The 27,422-nt window shown below is 39.3% G+C and overlaps 1 protein-coding gene across 4 annotated transcripts in view; it reads left to right on the plus strand.

Moving 5' to 3' along the window:
• Window positions 1–20,943, plus strand: part of KIDINS220 (kinase D interacting substrate 220) — a 54,839-nt gene extending 33,896 nt beyond the window's left edge. The window contains exons 22-29 of one of the 4 annotated variants that reach the window (XM_026037104.1): window positions 1,384–1,562; window positions 2,049–2,275; window positions 6,568–6,678; window positions 7,572–7,628; window positions 14,093–14,239; window positions 15,468–15,566; window positions 16,706–16,954; window positions 18,640–20,943. In XM_026037104.1, coding sequence (XP_025892889.1) covers window positions 1,384–1,562; window positions 2,049–2,275; window positions 6,568–6,678; window positions 7,572–7,628; window positions 14,093–14,239; window positions 15,468–15,566; window positions 16,706–16,954; window positions 18,640–19,911 — 2,341 coding nt within the window. In that variant the 3' untranslated portion in view covers window positions 19,912–20,943. Of the gene's footprint in view, window positions 1–1,383; window positions 1,563–2,048; window positions 2,276–6,567; window positions 6,679–7,571; window positions 7,629–11,172; window positions 11,191–14,092; window positions 14,240–15,467; window positions 15,567–16,705; window positions 16,955–18,639 lie in introns of all 4 variants that reach the window. The other 3 variants (XM_026037105.1, XM_026037106.1, XM_026037107.1) reach the window with 3 other exon arrangements.
• Window positions 20,944–27,422: the final 6,479 nt, after the last annotated feature.

Consider the following 27,422-nt stretch of genomic DNA (forward strand, 5'->3'; position numbering starts at 1 on the left):
AAGTAACCCCTAAACTGCTTTAAAATAAAATTTTTTCTTAAATCCGAGAAGAACAGGCACGTAGGCTGCTTCTGTGGCTCCTTGCCAGAAATGCCTTATCATTTATATAATTCATTCAATCCCGTAGTTCAAGGCATTGACCTCGGGAGGTTAGAATACAGACTTCAATATCCAAGCCAGCAGTGGCTAGCGCCTTCTCAACAGTCATATTGTTCATCGTATTCAGAACACTGTTCACATTCAGACTTAAGCAGAACTGGCATTAAAATGCAGCTAATTTGCTTCATGTGATTCATCAACTGTGTGTTTTATTTAAATCTATGTCACATTTTCTTTTGGCTTTTTTTTTCTCCTTCAGATTTCAATGTTGGAGTAGACTGCTCTTTAACTCTTCAGTCCCTGACTTAGTTTACATTTTGCCAGTTTAAATTTTCATGTCTAGAGTAGTCAAATACGCTTAGCTAATGTCTCTATTAGATTTTTTTTTTTAATTTATGATGTTTAAATAAAGACATTTGTGTATTTCTGATCAATGTTTACCTTATGATTGACATCTTGAGGTGAAGATCACTGTTAGAGGCTGGGAGTTGTGTCACCTGCTTAGCCTCAAGAGAAGGCTGAGAGGAGATCCCGTAGGGGAGGGTGCCAAAAGGATGGAGCCTGCCTGGTGTCCTCTTGATAGGACAAGAGGCAATAGCCACAAATGGAAGCAGAGAAAGTTCTGCCTATTTGAGGAGAAACTTCCATAGCCAAGAAGTTAAGAGAGCAGCTGGCACAGGCTGCCCTGAGAGGCTGTGGAGTCTCCTTCTCTGGAGATACTTGTAAGGTGCCTTGAGGTGATCCCATGCAACATGTTCTTATTGGCCCTGTTTGTGCAGAGCTTTGAACTAGATGATCTTTAACGGTCCCTTCCAGCCTCGGCCCTTCTGTGATTGTAAAATGCCTGAGCATTGCTATTGCCAAAAATACTAGCTTAGAAATATTTTTTACCATGGAATTTCTGAATTAGATACCAGAATTAGGATGAATCTTAGAGGTTAGTGGTTCAGTGTAGTTCCATAACTCTTTCCTCTAATGCTGCTAGTCTGTAAATTCCTCATCTGATCATCTGATTTTAATTTTCCGTATGATTTCTTAGAGCTTTCTCTGCAGCATACGATGAGACAAGATTCCATGGAGGTCTGTGTCCTTTCATTTTTAAAGTTTTACATTTTTTCTGCAGATGGTGCAAATATTCACACATTCTCTTTATTTTTTAGGGAACAAGTAGATGAAACTTGATTGGATTGTGTTTATCTATAGAATATCATCTTGCAAATGGAAGTCATACTCTGTTAAATGTGATTTATTTGAGGTTTATCTAATTGTTGGGTTTTTTTTCAGAATTTCAAAGAATATTCCTACAACAAAAGACGTTGAACCTCTACTCGAAATTGATGGAGACATACGGAACTTTGAGGTTTTCTTATCTTCACGAACGCCTGTTCTTGTAGCACGTGATGTAAAAACCTTTTTGCCATGTACTGTAAATTTGGATCCAAAGCTACGAGAAATCATTGCAGGTAAGTATATACCCAAAGAAATGGAAAATGAGAGCTACTCAGCACATTTCACAGAATCCTCATTTGTTCATCAGTCCATATGCTTGAATGCTGAATCACTGCAAAAAATTCATTAAACTTTGGTCTTGCAAGAATTTACATTTACACTTTCTTATTCTCCCTACTTCTTTTGTAAGATTTTTTCAAAACTTTGTGCTGTCTCCTGAGAGAGAGAGAGAGAGAGAACGCGCGCACGCACGCGCGTGTGCATTTGGAGGAGTTTAGGGGTCTACATAAACTCTTACAATAATTTATCCCAACTCTTCTGAGAATGACCGTGTAGGTGTAGTGCTCAAGAAACAAGAGCTGAGCAGCTGAAAGTGTCATCCTGCCTTCTACTTACGGAGTTCTACTTAGGGTTAAATACACAAAAAGGTACTTGGCAACAAGTTGACACTGTTTCAGGTATTTGATAGTAAAACTGTTTTTAACCTTTTTATTTTTAAGATGTTCGTGCAGCAAGGGATCAAATGAATATTGGAGGACTACCTTATCCCACGCTGCCTCTCCATGAGGCCCCTGCTAGAGCAACGTCTCTGTTCAGTCAGCCTTCTTCAGCTTGCTCTTCCACAGCCTCTTTTAATGGACCTTTCAATAACGGGGTTTTATCACCACAACCTCATAGCAGTTACTATAGTGGTATGACAGGACCTCAGCATCCATTCTACAATCGGGTAAATAATTTAGTATTAATTTATATTCTTATGATTGAATTTTGTAATACTGTGAATGTTGTTTTCTTTTATATATAATATAAAATATGTAATATAAAAAATGAAAATTGCATTTAAAAGAAGACCAAAAGTTGGTAAGTTTCAAAACAAAAATTGTCCCTCACTATACGTAGTAAATTGCGTCAGAAATAAATGACAAAAATGATGAAAAATGATATATTTGAGACACTATCGAATGCTGAGACACAGGAGATTTTGTTGATTTTTTTTCTGGCAAACTTTGCAGCATTGCTCACATGACTGCTCAGAATCCTGCCCTTTTTTAGTGATATAAAAACAAGCTAAATTATACAGAAACTAATGGGAGGAAACTACATCAACACAGTGTGTCTAGATGCGTCTTCTGTTTTGTCTTGTCCTTTGAGTTATCCTATAGAGTTAACCTTTTCCACCAAGCAACAACCTAGTTTGCATAAGCTATACATTTCTTAATTTTTTTTTCAATTCAGTTAGTTGTGGGCCTCCGAAAACATAGTTCTAGGCATGACTCACTTTAAAATCACTTAAATGTTTTACTGTGAAGTGGAGTTGAGTTTAAAGAATATTAGAAAAACTGTTTTTAGCATTGGTTCAATCTGAAAGTTTTAAGTGTGGGTGATTATTAAATGACACTGGTTAATAAGAATGACTTTTTGGTCTGTTTACATCAAAATTTGTAATAGTAATCAGCAGATGGTAGTTAAACCTAAGCACAAATTCTCATCAGTTAAACTGTTAATGGTGTTTCTAATAATTTTGTTTACAGTTTAAAATTTCAGCATGTGCCCCACGTACCCTGTAACTTTTGATATTTGTAGAATATATTCCGCCTTTTTTAAACTTAACTCTTACATTTTTCTGGAGTGCCGTCAAATAGAAAGTGTTCAGAAATCTAATGTAAGTCGTTATCTACAAAAGTATACAAGAAATGGCTTTAAATAGTGAGGTTTCATAGAGAGTGAATTTTAAAAACAAGCTAAAAAATGAAAACTAGGTTATTCCTAAATTGATGTTTATTGACTGGAGAAAACATAATACTTTTAGCACAGAACCTGTTAAGTTACCTTTTGTAAAATTATTTTTATGTTTGCTCAATTCAGTGACAATATTATGTTGTGCTGAAAATAAGCCGCCGTGTTCTCTGAAGTAGTGCAGTGCTCATTAAAAACTCATCACATCAGTTTTTATGGCTGTAATAAATCAAACTTGTGGGTATTCATTTGGAAGTGCTGCTTTTGTGTCTGTGTTCCTGTACATGACAAGGCTTGCAATATGTGGTAGTACACACGAAACTTAGTTTTTTCTGGCCCTTTTAACCAGTACAAAACCAACTATTGCTGAGTCATAAATGTTTTTACTGTCATCTTATCTGTTCATTTGTATTACTTATGAATATAAGTAATAATATATATACTTTTTCCTTTATTTTTTTTCTTGCTAAGGACAAAAATGTTACTATTTTGGCCTTTCTGGAATTTTGTACCATTCTTCTAAGGTACAGTCATTTAAAATCTGTTTCAGACTTCCAAAGAGAGGCAAAGAGCTATATTTGTTCACTTCCTTGGTGGAGTACACCGTGTACCAGGATAAATGTTGAGATAAGCAATGATGATAGTAGAAAATCTAGATTGCAAGGCAGTTACTCGCAGTGCCCACTCCTCATTCCTTTAGCACTTTGAGTCACACTTGCACTTCTCAAGTTTTTTTTAAGAATGTTCTTCTTGTGTTAAATAGTAATAAAAGATCAGACTCTCCCTAGTAGTAACATAAGGTTCTGTGAGATCACCCAATTCTATCTAATTCCCGGGCTACAAGCTGGATTTCAGTTCAGCTTCCCAAATTTATTGTTATCACAAACCCCTGTGGAAGTGACAAGCCACTGTCTTATGGGAAAGCCAGTCTAATTGGGATTTTGCAGGGTAAGAACTAGAAATTATAGTATGTGAAGGCTTGTTCTGCATCACAGCACAAATTCTGTGCATCTTGATTCAAAAAAACAAACACAACACAGTGATGATGCATTTCATAAAATCAGGTCTTGGTGGAGGTAATTTGCTGCTGCTGATCACTATTACTTGGTCCTCAAGATGCAGTTGAGGTAACACAGGCCAGAGAAAGTTGCAGAAAATGAAAGGAAATTTAGATATGAGAACTTGGATCTGCATGTGCCTGAGAGAAACATTCTGCTGTCCTGAGGCAGCCTTGGGCATTAGGTGGCCCCCCAAAAAAGCAGCTGGGCAAGTAATCTGCAATAAGAGCACACTTGCCAGGGGAAAAAAAAAAATGTGATTTTAAATAGATTATAGAAATGGATTTAAACGGATTATTTTTCTGGTAGAGAGAAAAAGTGATTAGTCACTTTTTGGGTAGTGATGAAACACATGATGAGAATAAGCAGAGGGAGTAGTCATGTGATTTTTATTTCCCAGCAACAGTTTTTGTTGAGTTCTGTTAGTTTAAAGTTCATGGGGAACGGCAGCTGTGACGTGGAATTCTGCATTTAGACGGATGGTTGCAAAACATGTCATGGGTTGGAAGAGCAGGTGAAGTTTTTGTGATAGTCACATCGGAGAGAGTGCAAAAATGGGGCCTTTTGAGCTTTTCCATAAATTGCTCAAAGTTGTAGCATGTGCTGTTCGAGCTATTGCTGCATAATCAGACCTTTATTTCTCAGGTCAGCTGCCTCAATGCAAAGAAGGTTTTTTATTGTTCTCATTTTTTGATATTTTATTTTATTTTGTGTGTTTTTAACTCTTAGAGGAGTGCAGTATTTCAAGAAATTACACCCCTTGGCAGATGGGTAATTGCTCTTTTTCTTCCCCACCATAGATGGGTGTTTGCCAGCATTTGCTAAAATGTTTTGCTCTCTTCTGAATGTGGTGCATAGACCACTCAGAAGCTTGTCATGTGCAGAAACACAGGCCAAGTAATATTTGCTGTTTTTAATAGCTAGATAATCTAATTTTAAAAATGTTATATATAAAAATACCAGAAATCTGCAGTAAAAAATGCATATTTTGTAAGAACTGCATAGTGAATTAAAAGCAATGAATTTCTTATTTTTACTTCTCCTGAAGACTGAGGATCCTGTAATTACTACTATATTGCACTGTTCCAAAAGAGAATAGATAATAGATAAATCTTTTATTTCAAGAAAGGAAGAGTAAAATAAGTGTTAATTTTACAGACTTCAAAAATTCACAGATAAGACAAAATTCCATGATACTGGAAAAGTAGCTTGCGCTTTTTTGTATTTAATCTTCGTTGCCAGCTGTGAAGCCCACGAGTTACACACACGCACGACTGTTGCCAGTGAGTGGCATTCCAGGCACATGTAAGGAGTGTGTGTCCTTAAATAAAGCTGATGTCATTTGGTGAATTTTGGGAGAGATGCACACCAAGTTTATTACCACACGTGGAGGGAAACCGGCTTTGTTCAGACAGGAATTTGTTGGTAATTTTGACTTCAGGTGAATTCATGAAGCGCCACCAATAGCCTAACTTCCCACTGGGACTCCTAACCCTGATGTGCTCTTAAGTCTTTTTGGATATTCTGAATTTGTTTTCATGAAATTCATTTGCAAAAGAGAGTAAGAAGGGATATGGTAACATCAAGTGTAATTACACTTAACTGATATTTGTGGAGAAAGAAATATTTTTGTGTGAAAAATGTTTCTGAGACATATGTTTGATAATTAACATTGTCATTTAAAATGATACGTAGATTGAACAATATGTATTGGCATATTTAAAACAAAGCAAAGGTCAGTTATTGTCTGCTGTAATGTTACTTCCAGCAAAAAACCCTCCAGAATGGCTACGACGAGTGCTGGAAGTTGTGGTAATGCCAATCGTACAAAAAATGTATAGTACCTATTGCCTTGGGTATTATGAAAGTTTACAAATTATACTGAACATCTAGTTTTGATTTTAGTAGTTCTGAGATAGTCCTTTTCCTGTATTCAGACTGGATGCTACAGTGTGACCATCAGAAACATTTTTACTCCGTTCTTCAGGAAAGCCAATGCCAGAGCACCCATAGGTTTTGGGAACGGTTGCTGAGGGATTTTGAGGGTTTCACTTCAGAACTGAATTCTATTCAATGCAAAAAGTAAAGAAAGCTGCGAGTAATTGCAGTGTTTATTATGAATTAGCTGGATGTGTTTTTGTTGAAAAAAGTTTTGTTTTAGTATTACGTTTTGATTTGTGTAATTGTTTGTCCCTTTTTTGTTACGTTTTTTTTTTTCCCATAGCCATTCTTTGCCCCATACCTTTACATGCCAAGGTATTACCCTGGCAGTTCTCATCTCATCTCACGTCCACCACTAAAAACGAGTTTGTCCAGGGATCAGAACAATGGCCTAGTAAGTATTTTGAAGGGTAATTCGCCTACTAACCTAGACAATAAGTAGAGTGAGTAATGCAAAGTGAAGCTCATTAATGGTGATTCAGTACTAGACAAGTAGAAGCTTTATTTGATAAATACTTTAAATAAACATGTTATGTAAAATGTATTTTGTTTTTAACCTTAAGAATTATTGGCAGAAGAAAATTAAATCCTTCAGATTTAATTTCAGAATTCAGAAGTTTAGAGGAGTATGACATGCAAGGCTGTCAGGAAAATGTTTTCATGGCAGCACCAACTGTGGTGCAGGAAATAAATGGACGTGGTGTAGTTGCATGAGAAAAAGAATGCCACTTGTAAATGTTACGTGCAAATTTTACAGTAATAAATTTCTGGCATGTTGGGAGGAAGTAAAATGGCACCTTTCGCTTTTGCAAAGAGTGCAAGAAATTGGAAGGCCTAAGTGATTTTTTTTAGTGTTCAAGTAAAAAAAAAAACAAAATACATTTTATGATAAGTATGTATAAGTATCAATTATAAGTTTTTCTTCTAAGTACGTACAGTTCACCTTTATATATTTGTTAAAAAGTAAGAACGAACACACTTCTAGGTTCCTATAGAATAAAATTCCTATTAACAATATTTATTTTATTGACATAGATTGCTGTTTAAATGGAAGCATGAGCTAAGGAGAGCTAAGAAATGAGCTAAAAACCTCGTTTGTTGTTTGCTTTAATTCTAGAATATTGACCCATTGAACAAAGCTGTTAAAAGGTTTTTATTTTTTTAATCACATAATTGTTTCTGTTGAATTCTATATTATTATGAGATCATTCTCATTCGTTGTTTATTTCATATTTTTGTTGAGCTCTTAATCATTTTACCCGAACCGTAATATTTTGTTGTTGTTAGGATGTTATCAAGGAGGATGCTGATGAGGGTCTTTCTTCACCCACAGACCCCTCGATGGTAAATGAGTAGTCATGTGGTGTGGAAATTATAGCATCTCATTGCTTTCTCAGCAGTAATGAGTCTGCATTAATCGTAACTGCAGTCACTAACACTGCATCAATGGCTTTGGTGGGCAAATAGGTAGAGTAGTTGAAGACTAATGTAGCTCGTGAGCGAATTTAAGAGCTAATATTTCACTTATATGGTGTATTATATTTTTCCCCTGTAGTTTCTGCTTTCCTTTCCTGGTAGCTGTGGAGAGTTTTCCATGAAGAGTGTTGTGGTAGCTAGATGGAGTAAGGAATGGCAGTGGGCCATTCGTTACTGAGATTTCTAGACTGAAGTAGCTGGCCTGCATCTCTTTCCTCCTTTAGTCACCTAAAGTGACACCTAAAGTCATCCCTGCTTTCTAGGTTGGTGCTATAAAGCTGTTGCTGTTCATAAAGTACAAAGAACTTTCCATAAAAACAACTATAATAATAAAAAAGTCTAGATCATAAGCTGATTCTTAAGTCAGCATGCTAACGTCTTTCTTTTCCACGACTTGTCTTTATTTTATCGTAAATACTCACACGAAGATGTGTTATTTACAGGTATCTTTTTTTTTATTGTAACCGTGGAAATCAGTGGAAAATTATCATTTACTGTTTACTACCAAAGCAAAAAGTTAATACATTTTTATATACTGCCAAAGCAAAAGGTTAATGTAGTTTTAATCATTTTCTGAATAGCTTGCTGCCAGTAGATGTTGGCCACAGTTGGAGCTTGACCTCAATTACTTATTCTTCTCGTGGGTCGTTGGTACCTTGGATGAAGGGGTGACCTGGGGGGAAGGCATCAGCAGCTCCAAAAACCTCTTGAAGGACTTCTCCTTAAAGGAGAGTCTCTTAAGGAGTAAGAGAACGTACTTAAGTCTGTTCTTAAAGGAGTCCTTAAAGGAGAAGTCCTTTAAGATGTTTTGGGTCTGTTGGTGCCTTCCCCATGTTAGGGTCCTTATTGGAGCATCCAGCCTCTACGCCAGCCCTTTGCAGCTTGCCAATATGAGGGAAAAATGAAAGGATTTTTGAGAAAATGCTGGCCTGGAGATTGGAGGGAGTGTGGGAGTGGGGAGATGGGGTTAGAAATTGGGAATGGTTGGAGGAGTCTCAGGGCAAAGGCAGACATCTGCCCCAGGGCAGGCCTGGTGGGTACTTATTGCCCTGAGTCTGCATCTTCAGCATGTGTAACCTGCTGTTTCAAACTATATGAAGCTATACATCCAAGTTATGTGATACACTGGCAGCATGTGGGAAAATAAAGAGTTAAATCACTAACTTTGTTGTTGTTGTTAAATAACAATAAAAGATTTTATTATTTTTAGGCCTTGTTTACAATTCTGATTACTACTGTGAATCTGGGTAGTGCAGCATAGAAGGTTGTTGACTTCTTATGAACCAAGCCACATCGTAAAAATAAATAGGAATTCTTTGTGATTTTGGCCACTTTCGGCAGTGGAAATAGAAATATTCTGGAATGTTTTTAGTCTTATCCCAGGTTCTTTGAAAATCTCTTGTGTTCTTCACAAAGATGGTGTTAGTCAGGACTGGGTACTAGGATGCCCCATCAGAATTTTACCCCTTTTTGAACACACTTCTTTTGCAGACTTTCTTCAAATTTCTGTGAAAGGGAACAGTATTAGTGTTTGAGGCACTGCAATTATCCACAGATGATGCGTGCAGTAATTTCATCCAGCTATATGGGTGATAGATACAGTAATTTTATCCAGCTATTTAGGACGCTCTCATTTGATGGATCATTGCTGCTATACACGATACACCTTTACTTATACCTCAATACATGAATTGATGCTTACAAAGCAATGAAGTGAGCTAAAAAGATGTATGAAATAGTTAATGAATGCAAAGGGCTGCCACTGGTTTGATGACTGGAAAAGAGAAGAACATGTAGAATCAAAACTGTCTTTCACGCAAGCCTGGTGAGTGGCCAGAAGTGTTGCCATAGAATTAGAATAGCCAAGTAGAGAAGAATCCTTATTTTGTGTGCTTAAATAATACAGGATCAGCAACAGAAACTAGAGAGTAAGGCCCTTGCCCTTGATTTTGGTCTGACATTAGAACTGGTCAAGTTCTAAAATTCAAGTCCTAAGCACTTGGCTTGTGAAGTTAATGTAGATCTAGATTAGTTTAATGAAAATTGGTAGATTTACATTGGTATAAAGATAAGGACCATTTAAAAGAACATAATGCATTGTGAATAGATTGAGAGCTGTCATCAATGAACTATATAATTTGCCTTCTGTCACCTTCCTTATTTGAATTTTGTTTTTCATAATGAGATTTTTTTCAGTCTCAAGCCTTAGTTTTTGAGGAAACGTATTTAATTTTCCCCAAGAGAAACTGCTGTTTACTTAATGAAGCAAAACTTGGATGTCAAAGCAGTAAGTGAGTGTGGGCCCTACCTGTCCTACCACAAGGGACCTATGAGCCATGTGACATCAGTTCTTACCATAGGATCACAGAATGCTTAAGGTTGGAAGGGTCCTCCAGAAGTTTTCTAGTCCAACCACCTGGCACATACAGGGTTAATAGCTAGACCATACTACTCTATTTTTCATTTTTCCCATGGAATCTTCATGATTTTTCTCAAGAAAAGGGCAAAACAGCCCCTGCTGCTCACCCTGTTGCACACGTTATTGTTTCGAACAGGTCCTGTAGGAACTTCTGTGGTGTTTTTGTCACTGGGTTATAGTGTTGCCAATATATGTCCATAGCATCTACTAATACCTATCAGAAGTCGAGCTAGCGTTGGTAGTGCCTGCCTGTAATGAATTTAGTTGGCCATTTTAGTTTGCATTGTTAATTACGATGCATTAGGATATGGCTCGTTGCAATATAATTACACTGTTTTAAATACCTTTTTTTTTCATACTACATTTAATTTTTAATGCCTGAAGATACAGTTTGTGTTCTTCCAACGAGAACTAAAATGGCCCCTTGCATGTAGATAATTCTAGAAGGGCCTTGAAGAAACCTGACATGCTTTTCTAAAGCTTGAGCATGACCAAAGGTTGGCAGTATGGGAGTTTTCCAGATGCTTTATTGTGGCAGTATTATGCTTTTAATATTCACTCTATTTGCTCTTAAAAATACCTTTGCCATTCTAGTGTTTTGCATGCTTAGATAATAAGGTTCTGTAGTTAACTGAGGTACATTGGTAATATAATGTAATCTTAAAGTGGTCAGAAAATCTTCATTTACCGGCAGTTTTCCATCAGAAACACAAGGCAAAGCTTTCCTGCAAATGAAATGCAGCAAGAATTTGGGTTTTTTTTTTTTTGCAAGTGCAAAAAATAGTAGACTTTTCATAGGAAAATTGTATAGCATATACTACAAGTGTTTTACGAAGGTCTTAAAACCATTGCGTTCTGTCTCAGTTTGCTGATGAAGTCGAATGCATGTGGCCTTTACCTTGATGTCTCTTGTACTTTACCTGCCCTTGTGTGTTTCGCTGTGTCACTCGAAGTTGTTGTTTCTCTCCGCTGTGTCTCGTGCCTCTCCGGCAGCCGTGTAGCCAGCGACAGGTACAGCCGCTTCCCGGGAATTACCGCTGCCTCCTGCCAGAGCCATTTCAGGAGCTGTCACACGGGCACTTCATGCTGGGCTGTCTCTAAACTAATGCTCATTACTAGCCCCGAGGTTTGTTTTGACAAGCTGCTTTTAGCTTTTGCATGGCAACTCCTGCTCAGGCTAATGTTCCCTAAGCATCCGGAGCAAAACCACCAAGGCTGAAAAATGTGTCAGTTTAAGTGGAGTTTTAATTCACTTATGCGATGACGAGATCCCTAAAGCTGTTACATTACTTATTCTTCAGACAGTTCTTTACAAAATGAATGATTTGGGTTAATATGTGTCTATTTCAAACAGTTCACACTTTAACAAAAATAGTCTAAATATTTTAGCACTTTTTCGTGTACTTTTATATACACAGAAAGAACAGCTTCTAAACTAACTCCTAATGCATGCAGAAATAATGACTTGCCTCTGACTGGGAAAGAAGTATTTTAATTTAAAGCAGAACTGTTAAATTAGAAGTGCTTAAAACTTTTCTACATTTATTTGTGGCTAACAATAGGTACTGTTTTAATAGATCCAGGGAACAAAGGCTATTGAAATTCCACACATTGCTTTGGAATCATTTACTTGAGCAATGCCATAATCTCCTTTTGGCTGTAATTGTTTTTTTCACTTTAATTGATAAGTTCTCTTTCAAAAAAAAAAATCAACAGTTTTTTGAATTAACTATCAAATTGTGTTTATTGATGTATTATCATCTAACTCATGTGTGGTGAAACAATAGACAAAACCATTTGGTAATCTGAAGAAAAGTTAAAAAGAGTTTAAAAAAAAAAAAAAGAAAAAACATAGATTTGCATTAAGAGGAATGCAGTAAATAGTTGAAATTTCATCCTGTCATCATCTTTTGCTCGTTGGCTTATATCCTTAACGTGATGGGGATTTTAGTTATGCTAAAAATTAAGCTTAACAAAGATCTAAACTTCCTCTTTCAGGCCCCTAAGGTAACAATTGGTTAGGTGTTACAGGCCTCTAATAGAACAACTGGTTAGGTGTTGCAGGCCCCTAAATACAACACTGGTTAAGTGTTACAGGCACCTAGTATACCAACTGGTCAGGTGTTACAGGTACCTAATTAGGGAGACACTGGAGAATCTGAAGAGAAATTGCCTTGTCTGCACAAGAAATAGGTGCTCGGTGCCCCGATTCTAGTGCAAGCAGAATGCTTACATTTTATGCAGTATTTTAAGTAGAGTTCTTACCTAGAAAAAAGGGGATGCATCTTTTGTTTCTGAAGTGTCTTATTTGTATTAAATGCCAATACATACATGGTACCAAAGCAAAGGTTAGAGCCTTGGATCTGTCTCCACCTAAGTGTGTTAATTCTAGGCCCAGAGCCCTCCAGTTCTTGTGACCAGAAATGTTTGCCTGTGTTAACTGCCCTTCAAGCCCACCTGCAACTGAACACAGCTGCATTTAGCGGCATTTAAACAGTGCAGCTCTGGGTAGCTTAGGTGGGAAAAATGCCTGGCTCCCCAGAGCAAGACGTCTCTAAAAATGATTGATTTTAAATAACTCTCAGGTTAAATGGTAGCAGAGAATGAGATTTTGGATTGCTGATTTGAAATTTAAATAGTTAAGTCGATTCTTCTAAAATCCTGTTTTAGACAATTTAGATATGGCTAATATTATTCAACAGAATAATACATGTCTTGTTTTCATTGGTAAACATCTTTGGCACTCATATTAATTCTGGAAGCTAAATAGCTTTGGAGTAATTAAATAGAAATGGGGGAAAATGTATTAGCACTATAAAAATAGTCTTCAGTGGTGAATGAGGAATATAGTCAAACTTGAACTCTGGATATTCAAAATTAACTTTTACATCCCAAGGTTTACTCATGTGATGAGCAGCTCTGAAGCTTCAGAAGTTCTTCTGCAGCCTCCCACATGAGCTTCTTTCCTATGTATGGTCTGCAAAGTTTGATCCTCTAGGGAGAGGGCAGCCCTCATGTCCTAGAGAAGTGGGTACAAGTATTTCGCTGCTGATAGCACGAGCTCTGGCTTTGGTGTCAGTAATTTGGCCTAACTAGCTCAGCTGTTTAGAGCTTTGCACTTCATGCTGCTTAATGCACAAGCTTCTGTCCATGAGAGACAAGCTTCCTGGAGGACATACTGTCTTAAGAGCCTCATTTACTTGTCCATTTATTTTCTTTCTGCACTTCCTTCGAAATGCTTAGAAGCTGGCGACATTATCAGGGCAACTTTCATTTTCCAGATATGAACTGTGAATAATTTCCCCTTGAATCTGGCCAAAGCTGCAGACACATGACACTTGCTCAGTGTTTTGGAGGGCAGTGGCAGTGTTTCCCTGTAGTTCTCTACTGTGAAGGTGGCTTGCAGCTCCCAGGTGATCTTGCATAAATGGAGCTGAAAGGACCTCTGCAAAACTGACAGACATTGGTGACATTATCCAGTGAGTTGTGCTGTAGATTATCTTTGTCCAACGCCAAACCAGAAATTTTAAAACAGTAAATTCAAAATCACATGCAAAATTTTAAAAAGAAGAAACAAGCTACTAAAATCAATAGAAAAGAGGAGGAATTTGAAACAGATTAACGCTTGCATAGTTCTATTTTTTTTGTGTTTTTCTTCTTCAATAACATTTGAGTGTATTTTCTCACATAGGTAAGACTCAAGCTGCTTTGTCATTTGCCATATAAACAGCAAAATAAATGCTTCCCACTATGTAGAGATGCTGTTATTAATTAAAGATGCCTGGCCAGCCTCGTTCTTGTTTGTTAATTTAAAAATGTGGTTTTGCACAGTTTGATTTGTGTTTGCATTGTGGAGCCCTGGGCGTGCTGGCTGCCTGCACAATTCTCACCCATCTGTTTTTACTTCTTCTAGGGAGCAGGAGCAGGCCCAGGGTCGACCACAGGAGCGTCCCACGTGCCTCTGAGCACAATGAGCGTGGAAACCGTGTGCGAGAAGCTCAAGCAAATAGATGGCCTGGACCAGACCATGCTCCCCCAGTACTCTGCAACTATAAGAAAGGTATCTGCTGAATGCCACTGGTGTCTTCAATACTTGGACAGAAGCCTTTTTTTTTCTTGGAAATTTACACTGAATGTTGAAACTTTATTACTTCCATACACACTGAGTTGGAAACACGTTTTTAGGAAAAGCTTGTGTTTTTCAGAGATAGTGCTCCCTTGCAAGAAAGGAATCAGAAATTCCGTTCTGAGGATTAGAGGATTGCTGATGATGAGACTGTTTTATTTTGAGAAAAGAAACATGAAAAATAATTTCAAAACTACTGTGTGGGGATAGCAGTAGCTCAGGTGTGTTGTCAATGCATTCTATATCCAGGTGGCAGATCTCTGAGAAACTGGCACATCTCCTCTGTTGTATGGCAGAGTGGTGAGGAAGATTCCCTTCCTCTCCTATCATCATCCACCTCTGCTTGCTTCAGACAAGCCCAATGAGCAATTTCTGTTACTCTCTCTTTTTTTCTGACACATTAAAACAGAATTATTTCTGTCTTTGTTGCTTTTCTCACCATTCTCTACCTCTCCCCCATACATAGGAAGAGGAAAAATATGGATCCTTCACTTAAGTTTTTGAGGAGAAATGTTGAAAGTCAGAGTGCAGCTTGGTATGCCCAGCTGCAAGAATTTCCAGTGGTCCCAGGGTCCTGAAAGAATGTGCACGTTACCTCATTTGAGATCTGTCTTACTTGCCTTCTTGCATTTCTCAGTGCAAGTGGGCCAGATCTGAAAGGGAAGAATGAGAAAGACTCATTCGGGACTTTTTCCTGGTTTGATTAAAACTATCTACTTAGCTATGGGAAAAGAACCTATTTCTGTTTGAGAAAACTATGACAGTAGATGCAGTTTGTTGTCTATAAAAACTTTTTACCACTAGTGTCTTGTTTCCTTATGCCAATTGATAGAATGCACTGCCTTTCTGGTCCTTGTTTGATAAATTTAATAACATGTTTTCATGGAAGATGAATTACTGATTCTACTAATTACAAATTCTACAGCCATTCTCTGTTCCTTTCCTCTTTCTATTACATTCTTCCCGTGATGTATCCTAGTCCATCAGCAATCACAAGTAAATATTCTTTTTAAATGTATTATATGGGATTGGATTTAAAATGGATATTTGGGGAATTTCCCTACTATACTCCATGCAACTTCAATTACCAAGTTAGTCTGTTGGTTTCTTACTCCACAGATCTTGTCTTGATAACTTACAGTATTTAATTATATCATTTTAGGCAAATATAAATGGCCGTGTCTTGGCTCAGTGCAACACTGACGAACTGAAGAAGGAAATGAATATGAATTTTGGTGATTGGCACCTGTTCAGGAGCATGGTAAGATTTTTCTCTTCAATATTCTAGTAATCTTAAGTTAGTATTCTTGTTATAAACCTTACTTTTTCTTTCCTCCCTGATTGTATTTCTTAATTATCTTAAAATATGAGGGCATTGACTGTAGCTTCATCTTTTTGTGTTGAGCACTTCAACTGAGAGCTGGCTGCCCAGGGATTTTGTATTGTAGTTGCTAGTGAATGCTGAATTTTTTCCCTCTTTTTATAAGGTTTTCCCTTCCTGTATGGGTGGCTGCCACCTTCTTTCCCCATTCTTACCTCCTTTTCCTGAATTCAGCTACTTGTTTTCATGAAATTGCCACAGCTTAGTCCTCTTTGAGACCACTGCCTCTCCGTTAACTTGGATGGGGAGTTCCAAGTTGATTTGAGAGAGGGGATAGACAGTCCAGCCTTTTAGAGATGCATTGCAAACAAGTGCATAAGCCCCATTTCTTAGGGAAACTAAGGTTTAAAAACGAATCATGGAGTGAAATAGATCTACATATAGCTGTGTAATCTTGGAAAGCTGCACTCAGTACTAATATTGAAGCATATATATGTAGCTGATTTCCCTTCTTTCTTGCTCACGTTTTGTGAGTAAATGACTGTTTTAGGTTGAGGGATATGCATCCCTCAGAACTTCTATTTTTTGTTTTCTCTGAGTGTTTTTAGCTTACTGCCAATTTGCTTCCTGAAAACTACAGTACATCTCAGAACTGCTAAATCAGTCTTGAAAACACTTGAGAATTACAGGAAGACGTTTATAGTCAGATTCAAGTTTATTAAAGCTGTAAAACTGAAGTGTTCGTTTTCTGCTCTTAAAATTGTGATTTAGCACTTTGTTTTACAAGAATTTATTGAAAATTGTTTACGGCATATAAATTCTTTTAAGAGTCTGTACAGTAATAAGAATAGTCTGTAAATAAAAGAAAAATCTCAAGTGCTACAGTGTGATTTGCAATAAAGAATGAATGCCCTAGGTCTTTAACGAGATCTTTCTCGTGTAGGGGAAGTACAGTTTTAAAACTGAATTGGTTACCTGTGGGGTTTTTTTTGTTTTTTTTTTTTTTCCAGTTTTTAATTATTTTGAGAGTTTTCTTTTCTATTATGTGATGACATCATGCTTTTTATTTTCCCATTAAGATCCTGGAAATGAGGAGCTCGGAAAGCCAGGGCGCCCAGGAGGAGGCGCGCGGCGCGGCGGAGCTCGGCGCCGCGGCCCTGGCGCACGGCGAGCTGCCGCGCCGCGCCGGCCACGGCGCCGAGCTGCCGCACACGGAGCTCACGGCGCTGGCCGCCCAGGCCCCCTACACGCTCAACTTCAGCTTCGAGGAGCTCAACACCATCGGCCTCGACGAAGCTCCTCCGCGCCACAGTAACTTAAGTTGGCAGGTATTTAACAGGGGGGCCTGGCTTGCTTACCTGTGTGATAAGGTTTCTCTTCCATTCTTAGATTTAGGTCAAGAAATAAGTCTACTGCAGTTCATGTGCTTTCAGTTCTCAGTCTTGCCAAAGACTGAAGCTTTGCAGAGGTATAAACTCTTAACTGTAATTGCTAATAAAGTTTCCAGCCTCTGCCATCTGAAAACTATTCATCTGTTGCAGTGCTTTCTCCAGGAAAAAAAGCCACAGCTATGATTTGTCATCACGGCTGTTACACCACACTCATCTGGCTTGGTGCAGAGTCCTGCAAGGTTTTTGCTAACCATTGTATTCAGACATCATATGAAATCATGAATATGAAATATTCTAGACTATTTCATGAATGAACATGAAATATTCTAGCTGAGTGCAAGTCAGAGGTCACACATTCTAAGGATAACAGATTTATTTATTAATTTGTTTTTAAACAAATATGTTGACCATTCAGTGCTATGAGAGCCTTGTACTGTGATAGCAAATGTAATCATGCACTGCACAGTTGATGTCCTCCTGTAAATACTGTTTGTGCCATAGGTTGTGGTCTATTTGCTATTCTTAGAAATCAGCGTAAGTATGTGAAATCCATGACAGAACTCTTGTCGATCTGGTTGATTACTAGAAATAACACAATGAGATAAATGAGTAGATAATATCTAAATAATAGTATTTTTAAAATACATGTATTTTAGTATAGTATTTTTAAATAATACATATATAGTATGTAAATAATAGTATTTTTAAAATACATTTTTAAAATACATTTAAAATACAATACATTTTAAAATACAAGAGACATTTTCGTCTCTTGATTTTAGGAGTCCAAATCAGGAAATGTTAAAGTAATCACAAAACAGGAACGCACACCAAATCATTAGTTATAGATAGTATTTTTGTTAGTATTCAAAGTTATTGCTAGAAGGGGATTTGAGATGCGTATATATACGCCCCTCCTCTGTGTATGTGTGTATATATATATATATATATGTATATAAATATATATAAGCTTATGTAGGTGTGCGGGCATGCATACACTTAGATAAGATTTACCTCTTAATCACCATCTTCTGCAGTTGAGTATCAATGTATGTTTTTCAAAACCAAGTGGCCTGTTTCATGCCAGTAGCATGTTGTTTTTTGGTCACAGAAGATGTGAAGAAAGAACATCACAGGGGGAAGGATGAGAAAAAGTTTTCTAAAACATTACTTAAAATGCAAATTTAATTAGTGCTTTTAATGCCCACGGAGGTATCTTAGTTTAAATCAAAAGAAAGGAGAAAGTAGTTTGTCTGTATTTAGGAAACACTAGATTTTGCCTATCTGAGATTTTTTATAGTCTGTAGTCAAGAGGTCTATAGTCAACCTCAGTTGCATTGTATAAAATACTTGTTTTGTTGTGTAACTTCTGTTATGGGACTATACAACAAAAATGAGTTATTGTAATTTTTGTGAAAGGGTATAAATGCAAATATCTGATTATAATAAACATATTTAAGATTAGTTATAGCATTTACAATGATCTTGCTTAATCTGTTCACAGCAAAAATTTGCCTACAAGCATGCTGGACTTTTTCAGCTCTTTAAATTAAAAGGATCAACGAAGGTTAAAATGAACAATTTTAACTGTTTTTTCTTTTTTTTTTTTCCCCCTTTTGCAGTCACAGACTCGCAGAACTCCAAGTCTTTCAAGTCTTAACTCCCAAGATTCTAGTATTGAAATATCAAAGCTCACTGATAAGGTGCAGGCTGAGTATAGAGATGCGTATAGAGAATATATTGCTCAAATGTCACAGTTAGAAGGGGGTGCTAATTCCACTACAGTAAGTGGCAGGTCCTCCCCTCACAGCTCCTCTGCCTTCTATATGGGGCAGAGCACGTCAGGGGGGTCCCTGCATTCAAGTGCAGAACAAGAAAAAGGAAAAGACGGTGAACAGAAACCAGATGATGGAAGAAAGTCCTTCCTGCTGAAGAGGAATGATGTTGTTGATTACAGCACGTCAGGAGTTTCTACTAATGATGCTTCTCCTTTGGATCCTATTACTGAAGAGGATGAAAAATCTGATCAGTCTGGTTCCAAGCTTCTCCCAGGAAAGAAGTCCTCAGAAAGAACAAGCATTTTCCAGGCTGCAGATATAAAGCTTAAGGGAGTTACGCTCCGCTACCAGAAGCTTCCAAGTGATGAAGATGAATCCGGAACTGAAGAATCGGATAATACTCCACTTCTTAAGGAAGGTAAAGATAAGAAAGCAGATGGCAAAATAGATAAGCAGCCCAAATCCCCAGAACATGGACCCGAACCGATCAGAACATTCATCAAGGCAAAGGAGTATTTGACGGATGCCCTTTTGGATAAAAAAGATTCCTCTGACTCCGGCGTAAGATCCAATGAAAGTTCTCCAAACCATTCCCTCCATAACGAAGGAGCAGATGATTCCCAGCTAGAAAAGGCAAATCTCATTGAGCTTGAAGATGACAGTCACAGTGGAAAGCGAGGAATCCCGCACAGCCTTAGTGGCCTTCAGGATCCAGCTGTGGTTCGCATGTCTATTTGTTCAGAAGATAAGAAGAGCCCCTCTGAAAGCAGCTTGATAGCGAGCAGCCCAGAAGAGAACTGGCCTGCGTGCCAGAAAGTCTATAACTTAAACAGAACCCCTAGCACGGTAACACTAAATAACAACAGCGCTCCAACCAACAGGGCCAATCAAAATTTTGAAGAAACAGAAGGTATCCGAGATTCTTCTCAAATAATCCTGCGCCCTGGCTCAAGTTCTGGTTCAAGCACGGTCCAGAACGAGAACCTGAAGAGCGCGGCGCACAAGCGGAGCCAGCGCTCCAGCTATGCCAGGCTTTCCAAAGACTCGTCTGAGCTCCACACGGTGGCTGCCTCCGACGGGGCCGGCTTCGGAGAAGAGAGAGAGAGTATCCTGTGAATGGGTGGCAGGTCAAAGCAGGGCACGCCCAGGAGTGGCCGCTTGATGGGAGTTATTTGGCAGTGTGAGGCTGTGTCAGCTGTGTAGTTTAAACTTTCAATTCAGTAATTAACAGACCTAGGTTATTCTCAGTCGTTTTCTTGGAAAGAAGAAATGAATTTTGCAAGATGCCGAAGTGCTTCAGATCTTCCTCCTATTTGTATTGCCAGTAAATGTTTCTGCAGTACCTGTCCTTGCGTGGAAGTATGGTTCTTGGTTAAACTGCAGTGCAGAGGATTGGTCAGGGGCAGGTGTTACACAAGCATGGCTTTCACCAGGAAAATAACTCTGTGGCTTTACCTTCTTATTGGGAGATACAATATTTATTCCTTTCAAATATTCCAGTGAAGCCTCCTTCCTTACCAGTAAAGACCATGCACTTTTTTCCATGGTGCAAGAGATGCCAAATGATTAAATATCTCAACCTGTGATACCCTTACCAAACTGCACTAAAACGTCAACTAAGTGTGCAGCATAATATTTCGTCTGTTGAAATTTTAATCTTAAGATACCATTTTGGCATTTTTATTCTGCATGTGTTCAGTAATTGCTGTTGACTTTGTGAGCTTTGGGTAGAAAGTTGCTAGGTCTATAGGGAGGACTGTCTTGATGTATCATTAGAATTGGCAGTTATTTATAAGGGAATGCCTCATCATTGATTTAGTGAATGCATTATTTATTATAGGTACCCAGTTCCACAATCAGTGCTCTAAATAGATGCAACCACTTGAGCTATATTAAAATATTGTGAGGTTAATGTGTGAGTGTGACATCTGAACTTAATGGAATATCTGTTGCATGATCTTTCCCTGGTACAATGCTTATTGTGTGGTTATGGAAAGAAAAATTGGTTGTTGGCTGTTTTAAAAACAATATGTGATGCTGGAGCTAGAACTATATGCCTGCTTCTTTATTTCAGGAGTATAGTATTCCAGCATTTTTATTTGTCACCCAAGTAATGCATCTGAATGTTACTGTCGTGAATACTTTGTACTGTCCAGTGGAATATGCATGACTTTGAGGGAAAAAAAATGTTCAGACTAGACTGTGGTAGTACAAAGTGAATAAAAAAAAGTCATTGGCTTATTGGATTTGTGTTTACTGCAGTATTTTGTTTCTTTTGATAAATAGGTACATGTTGTTTTGATTAAAGCACTTTCACATCCAAGTAAAAGAATGTGTTAAATAATATTGGTTTTAATAACAAATAATCAGTAAGTATAAAAATACATTTGACAGCTGGCATTGAGAAAGCAGACTTTCCTAAAAGGAAGTGCTATGAGCTGTGGAGAGGGGACTTCTTCTTGGTGTTCCAAAGGTGGAATTTCTTTATCAGGGTCAACAGAGAAAGCCTGGCTGTGTCTGGGCCCTTCAGTTCTTCGTTCCGCAGGTGTCTGATCTTACAGCATCATAGACTGGAGCTTTACATAATTCTTTGAACTTAGTTCATAAAAGAATTCAATTGAATTCAAATTTACTCCCCAAAGCCTTGCAGAAGTACTGGAAAGTGTATGTATGTATCTCTTGTCTTCTTTACAAAGGACTATCAGTTTCACAAAAAAAAAAAATTAAAAAGTCTGTGCAACTTAATGATATTTTACCATATTTTTGAGGACTTTTTTTAAATTTAGATTCTTCCTATAAAAAAAAGTGATCTTAAGACATTCAGCTTTCTGAAATCTTGGGGTTGTAAGAAGTTTGCTTCAGAAATATTTCTAATGTGTAAGAATTGAGAAAATGGTATTGAAGACAGGCCCTGGTTACTTCAAGTTACTTTCTAAGTAAAAAATCTTCAAATATTCAGGGGAAGCATTTTTTCTTTTCATATGTTTAACTTTTTTTTCATTCTTTGAAAGTCTTAGATCTTAGGCCTTCATGAGATGGGTACTAGGATGAAATAGGTAGTTGAGTGGAAAACTCTTCAGCATTTCCAGCTTGCATCATGACTTATGCAGTTACCTACTATCACCAAAACAAATAATGAAGTGTCTTTCTAAGACTGCACCAGTGTTAAGGTAACACTGAAATTCATATATCTGGTTGATATCACAATAAGAATCAGAGCAATAAGAAACTTTAGTGGAGAAATGGTATCATCTTCAGTATTGCAGAATGAGTGCCAGTGTCCTAGAGACCTGCTGGCCATGCAAGGCGAGGGCCTAAAGTCATTTCAGTTCCAAACAAGAGTTTAATCCTGCCTCCACTTATGTGGGCATTTATTTTCATTGAGAGGCTCTTTATTTAACTTCAAAGTTCCAGGATGCTAAAATCCTGTGTGCTGAGGAGTACTTGTACAAAGGAACAGGGAATGGTGCATGGTAAAATGCTCTTAAATTTTTTAGTTGGGTCATCAGCCACCCACATCTTTGGAGAAACCCAGACAGTTAGACATGACCTATCGAGGCTGTAATTCCATGTGTTGACCCTGTCCCCACAATGTGCACCTGAAGGTGTTGCCCAGGAAGCACAAGCTGTGTTTTATGTCCTGTTTGGGCCCATAGGATTAAATTCACATCTCGGAAGATGGTCCATCCCCATGTCCTGGGGATGAAGACACTGTTTGTCCAGGTTGCTCTGCTGTATCACAGGGCTCTATGGAGCCTGGGTAGTGAGGAGAGAGGTGAACACAAGAGTTTGGCACCTTTTTTAGGGAATAATATTTTACTTTGAGCTCAGTGCTGGTTTTATGTAAAATATATGTTTCAAAGGGATGTATCAGTGCTGTTCTCAGGTGAGTCACTAAACCGTTGGAGTACTGCTCTAAGTGCTAGATTGTTTAAGTTATATAGTTACACGTTTGATAGCTTTTTATGATAATAACAGTTTGTTATACACTTTGAATATATGAATTGGGAAATATTTTCATACTCAAGTAATATTTGCTGTAATTTATACAATCCAATATGTATTCATGGACTGGCTGTTTGGTGGCTTCCTAACAAAGTTCCTAGAATCAGCAGGACACAACTGCTTCGCAGAATTTGCAAGGACAGTACCCTGCAAAAGTCCTTTCTTAACAGGACAATAAACATGACTGATACTTAGAACCATATCTCTGAGCTCTTCTTACATAAAAATGGCCCTGGGCAGAGGGTATGTCTGACATACCCCCCTTTGAAGCATATGTTTGATTTTTGTTTTAGCAGGATGTACATAAGCAAGAAGAAGGAAAAGCATAAAGACAGAGAAAGGAAAGGAGAGACTGAAGAGAGAAATGGAGTAACTGAAGCACAGGACAGTAGTAAGGATTTTCTCTTTTAGCACATAATCTATATTAGTTACTGTATATACTTAATGAATTAGCCACATCCAGTATATGAAGGATTGGCATTTTCAATAATTAAAATTAAACACAGTTTCATATTGTTGAAACTTTTTTTTTCCTGTACCGCAATTTCCATGGTTACTTGCTTGCTTTGTTTGTTGCACAATTCTTGGAATTAAGGGACAATAAACAATTTCCAGTGTTGAAATCGTAAATGTTAGCTGTGTGACTTGTGAGAGTAAAGAAACCCAAGAGTTCCATGGAGAATGGAAATCATAGGATCATAGAATCACAGAATCCTTAAGGTTGGAAGGGACCCCTAGAGATCATCTTGTCCAACCCTCCTGCACACGCAGGGTCACCCAGAGCATGGGGCACAGGGCGGCATCCAAGCGGGTTTAGAAGATCTCCGGAGAAGGAGACTCCACAACCTCCCTGGGCAGCCTGTTCCAGGGCTCTGGCACCCTCACTGTCAAGAAATTTTTCCTTAAGTTCCTGTGGAACTTTTGATGCTTCAGTTTGTGACCATTTCCCCTAGTCCTATCGCTGGCCACCACTGCAAAGAGGCCGGCCCCCTTCACTCCCTCCCTTGAGGTATTTATAGACACTGATCAGTCAATGTACAGGTCAGTGGTAAATGGAATGAAAGACCTATGTCTGATTATTCATTCTGTATATATATATTTTTTTTTTTTGGTGGAATTAATTTAACTTTCACCATGTAGTTCAGAGTACAACTTGGCACTCAAGCGTCTGAGATTTTGCAGTCCAGTTTGAGTTCAGAGCAAGTACGGCTGGGTAGCTGGGCTGGTGCATCTAGAGAACAGAAGCAGCATGAGTCAGGAGTGACACAAACTGCTGGATTAAAGAAACCTGGTTAGGAGAATCGCTGCCCCAGCACAGGCAGTGTTTGATGAGGAGCGTGTCCCATGGACTCATAAGCTGATGCCGCGTGGGCCTGGGGCACTGCCTGGCCCCGTCATCATGAGGTTCTCCAGCAAGGTCTCAGTTCTACAGTGTGGCAGCGGCCAGCAAGTCACTTGGTCACATTGCCCGTCCTTCATGTCCTAGGAACTTGTTGCACTGTAGATTATTTTGGTGATACCCCCTTTTCCCTCCTACACTCCTCTTGCTGTTGCGGGTGACAGCACAGTAGGTGCATCTAAAGGACATTCTTCCACAGAGCAGAATTTGATACTGAATAAATAACTGAAGAAGTGCAATGGATGAAGAGTCAGACTTGCAGAATTACTGTGGAGTGAAGAGGCTGACTGCAGGACAAAGGAAATGCAGAACACAATCCTGCCCCATATTGGCAACCAGCATTGAATACAGATGCTTTGAGGAGAATTTAGTGTCTTGCATAAAGTACTCAAGGCCCAAGATGTTTATGGGTCCTACCTCCTTTCCATGCAGTAGCATGGAGAATATATCAAATAAATGGTGTCTGCAGTGTCGTTTCTTCTGATTTCAGTAGGCAGAAAGAAGGTAAAGGAGTTTTGGAAGGGAAGGCAGTCCTTATCATGCAAATTAAACACTTGTATTCATGCTTGCAGTGACTTTCTTGGCACGAGCTGAAATCTTCCTGCAATTTTTCTTTATGGATTAGAAGATTCACCAGTTATTTCTAGCCCCTTCTTAGTACTGGCATCTTGCATAAACTACTGTGTATTATATTTAATTCCATGACTATATGGTTCTATTTATAAAAGATGTCATGTTAAAAACAGCAATCACCTTTTTCTCTCAGTGGTTATGACAAAGATATTTTATTCTTCTGCAGCTTGACGTTCTGATAGAATCCTAACAAAGCACCTCAAGCATTAAGGCCAAATGTAATGCCCTGACTTTTAGACAGTTGCTACTGGAAACTCAAAATATAATGAAGTGTTCTTACTAGCATTGCTACGTAAAGCTTCCTAGCTGAGAGTAAAGAGCTACTGGAGACAAACTGGGTTCTACCCTGACATAGTTAATGGAAGGAGTCCCTATTGGAAGCTGCTGATGGGAAAGCTCTTCCCAGTTGCACACAAACCAAAGGGACCTATATCTTGCCTGCCAGGGATTTTCCAGCTAACCTAGCTCTGGTTTGACAAACATGCTGCATGAAACGCTAACACTCGTTGTCTGTAGCCAAAATGGAGGGTGCTCATCCCTTTGCAATGCATCAAGCTCTGGAGAAGAAAATCCGTAAGGTGACCAAGCATCTAATGGCTGAAGGTCCTAAGGACCCTATGAGATGTGCACCGAGGTGGCCCAACAGGTCAGTGACAGGACCAGGAAGGCAGCCCAGAAGGGCAGTCCTGCCCCCAGGCCCACACACTCCACGAACCAACTTTTTTTCTCACCCACTGCTGTAGTGACTGCAGATTCATCTCCAGGAAGGCTTGGACCTTCCCAGCCCTGTGCCTCCACAGTGTGTCCCGCAGTGTCCCTGTGTGCCTCCCAGGTGACCCGTGTCTGCCTCCAGTCTCTACTTCCTTCTTAAATCTGAGCTTTGCCATGAGTAGCTTGGTCATCTGGGCAAGATCATGACACCTTTTGCTCAACTTCCTGCTCTTTGGGGTGGACCCTTATGGGTCCTGGTGGTGTGGATCCTTAAACATCAAGTAATTAGCTAAAAAGCCTTTCTCCTCTCACGTCCTTTGTGGGGCACAGCTCCTCGTGGCCAAACACACCCATCTGAAGCAGTGAGGTGCAGTCTCTTGTTCTGCCACACACATCTCAGGCACCTGATTCAGGGGAGCCAACTGCAGCAAAAGGACTTGGGTATCTCCTCAAGAGCCAAGTATCGGTGAGGAGCGAGAGGAAAGACATTGCTGCAGGTTTTAAAGGCATTTGGACAGGACTGAGGTGTAGCCTGCGCACACGGCTGCTCCTATTTGAGTGTCTGCAGACACTGGTGTGAGCCTCTCTGCATCCGAGTCCCTGTGCAGAGCCTGGCACGGAGCCCAGCTGAGGTGCGATGCCGCTGCCTGCAGGCTGCTGTCTGCGGCCTTTGTGGCACCCCAAGGCCGTGCAAGGACTGTCCTCGTGTGTCACAAGTGGAGAGCTCTCCTGCTACTTAGGCAAGGGCATCGTTCCCCAAACTCCTTCCCTGAGTGTGCTTGGAGGCGAGATTGCCCTTTCCCATGTTCCTGCCCCGTTCAGACACCTAGGGAGGAGGCGGCCCTCTGGGTTGAGGGAGTGCAGAGGACGTGGGGAACTTGGCATTTGGGGGCACCGCGTGGGCCTTGGTGCCCCTTGGCAACCCCAGCCCCTGTCCAGCTGTGCCCGTAGGTGCAGGGCACGTGGCAGCCAGGCAGGGAGGCTGCCCTGTGCCCCACAGCCCCTGCCCACCAGCGTCACAGCGGGACCAGTGCCTCACAATGGGCGTCAGGGACACGAGGTGGCCTCGGCCACCAGCGCCCGCCCGTGGCCCGGTGCGGAGCTGGGACAGCGCGAGAGAGCACCGAGACATGGGCACCTATCCATGGGCACGGCGGGGCACGGGCACAGCGGCCCCAGCTTTGTCAGGCAAGCCAAAGGAAAGCGATCAGGGAATAAGACAGCAAGAAAAAGGAAAAGCTTATGGGAAAAGGATGTAGAAAATGAGGACACAAAGCAAAGACAAAAAGGAAAGAAAGGCAAGGGAAACGAACGCCAAGGAAAAGCAAAGGAAGCAAGCAAGCAAGCAAGTGTACAAAAGGAGAGCAATCCAGATAGCAAGAGAGAGGAAATGATGATGGAAATCAATGTGGATGGAAAAACGAGGCGTAAGGAAAAACGGCAAGCAAAAGGAAAGAAAAAAAATCTGAGAAAGAAAAGCAGAGAAAGAGAAGTAAACAAAGACGAGAGAGAAAAGCGAGAAAAAAAGGAGAGAAAAAAAAGGAAGAGATAGTAAAGCAACAGGAATGGAAAAGTAAGGAAAGAGAAATTTGGAAAGTTGATGAAAAGGAGAAGAAATAAAAATGGAGATTAAAAGGGAAGAAAAAAAGGAGACTGAAGCAAGGGAAACCAACACAAATGGAAAGCAAAGGAGCTTTGCAAGCAAGCAAGCCATCAGGAGGAAAGCAATCAGGAAATGGGATAGCAAGAAAAGGGAAATGAGAATGGAAATCAACGTGGATGATAAAAAAAAAAAAAAAAAAGGAGGAAAGAAAATGGCAAGCGGTAAGGAAAGTAAAAAAAAGCAGAAAATGAAGGAAGGGAGGAAGGAAGACAGGAG

This window comes from Nothoprocta perdicaria, unplaced genomic scaffold (assembly GCF_003342845.1).
Source record: "Nothoprocta perdicaria isolate Ctin4 unplaced genomic scaffold, notPer1 scaffold_19, whole genome shotgun sequence".
Classification (NCBI taxonomy): Eukaryota; Metazoa; Chordata; class Aves; order Tinamiformes; family Tinamidae; genus Nothoprocta; species Nothoprocta perdicaria.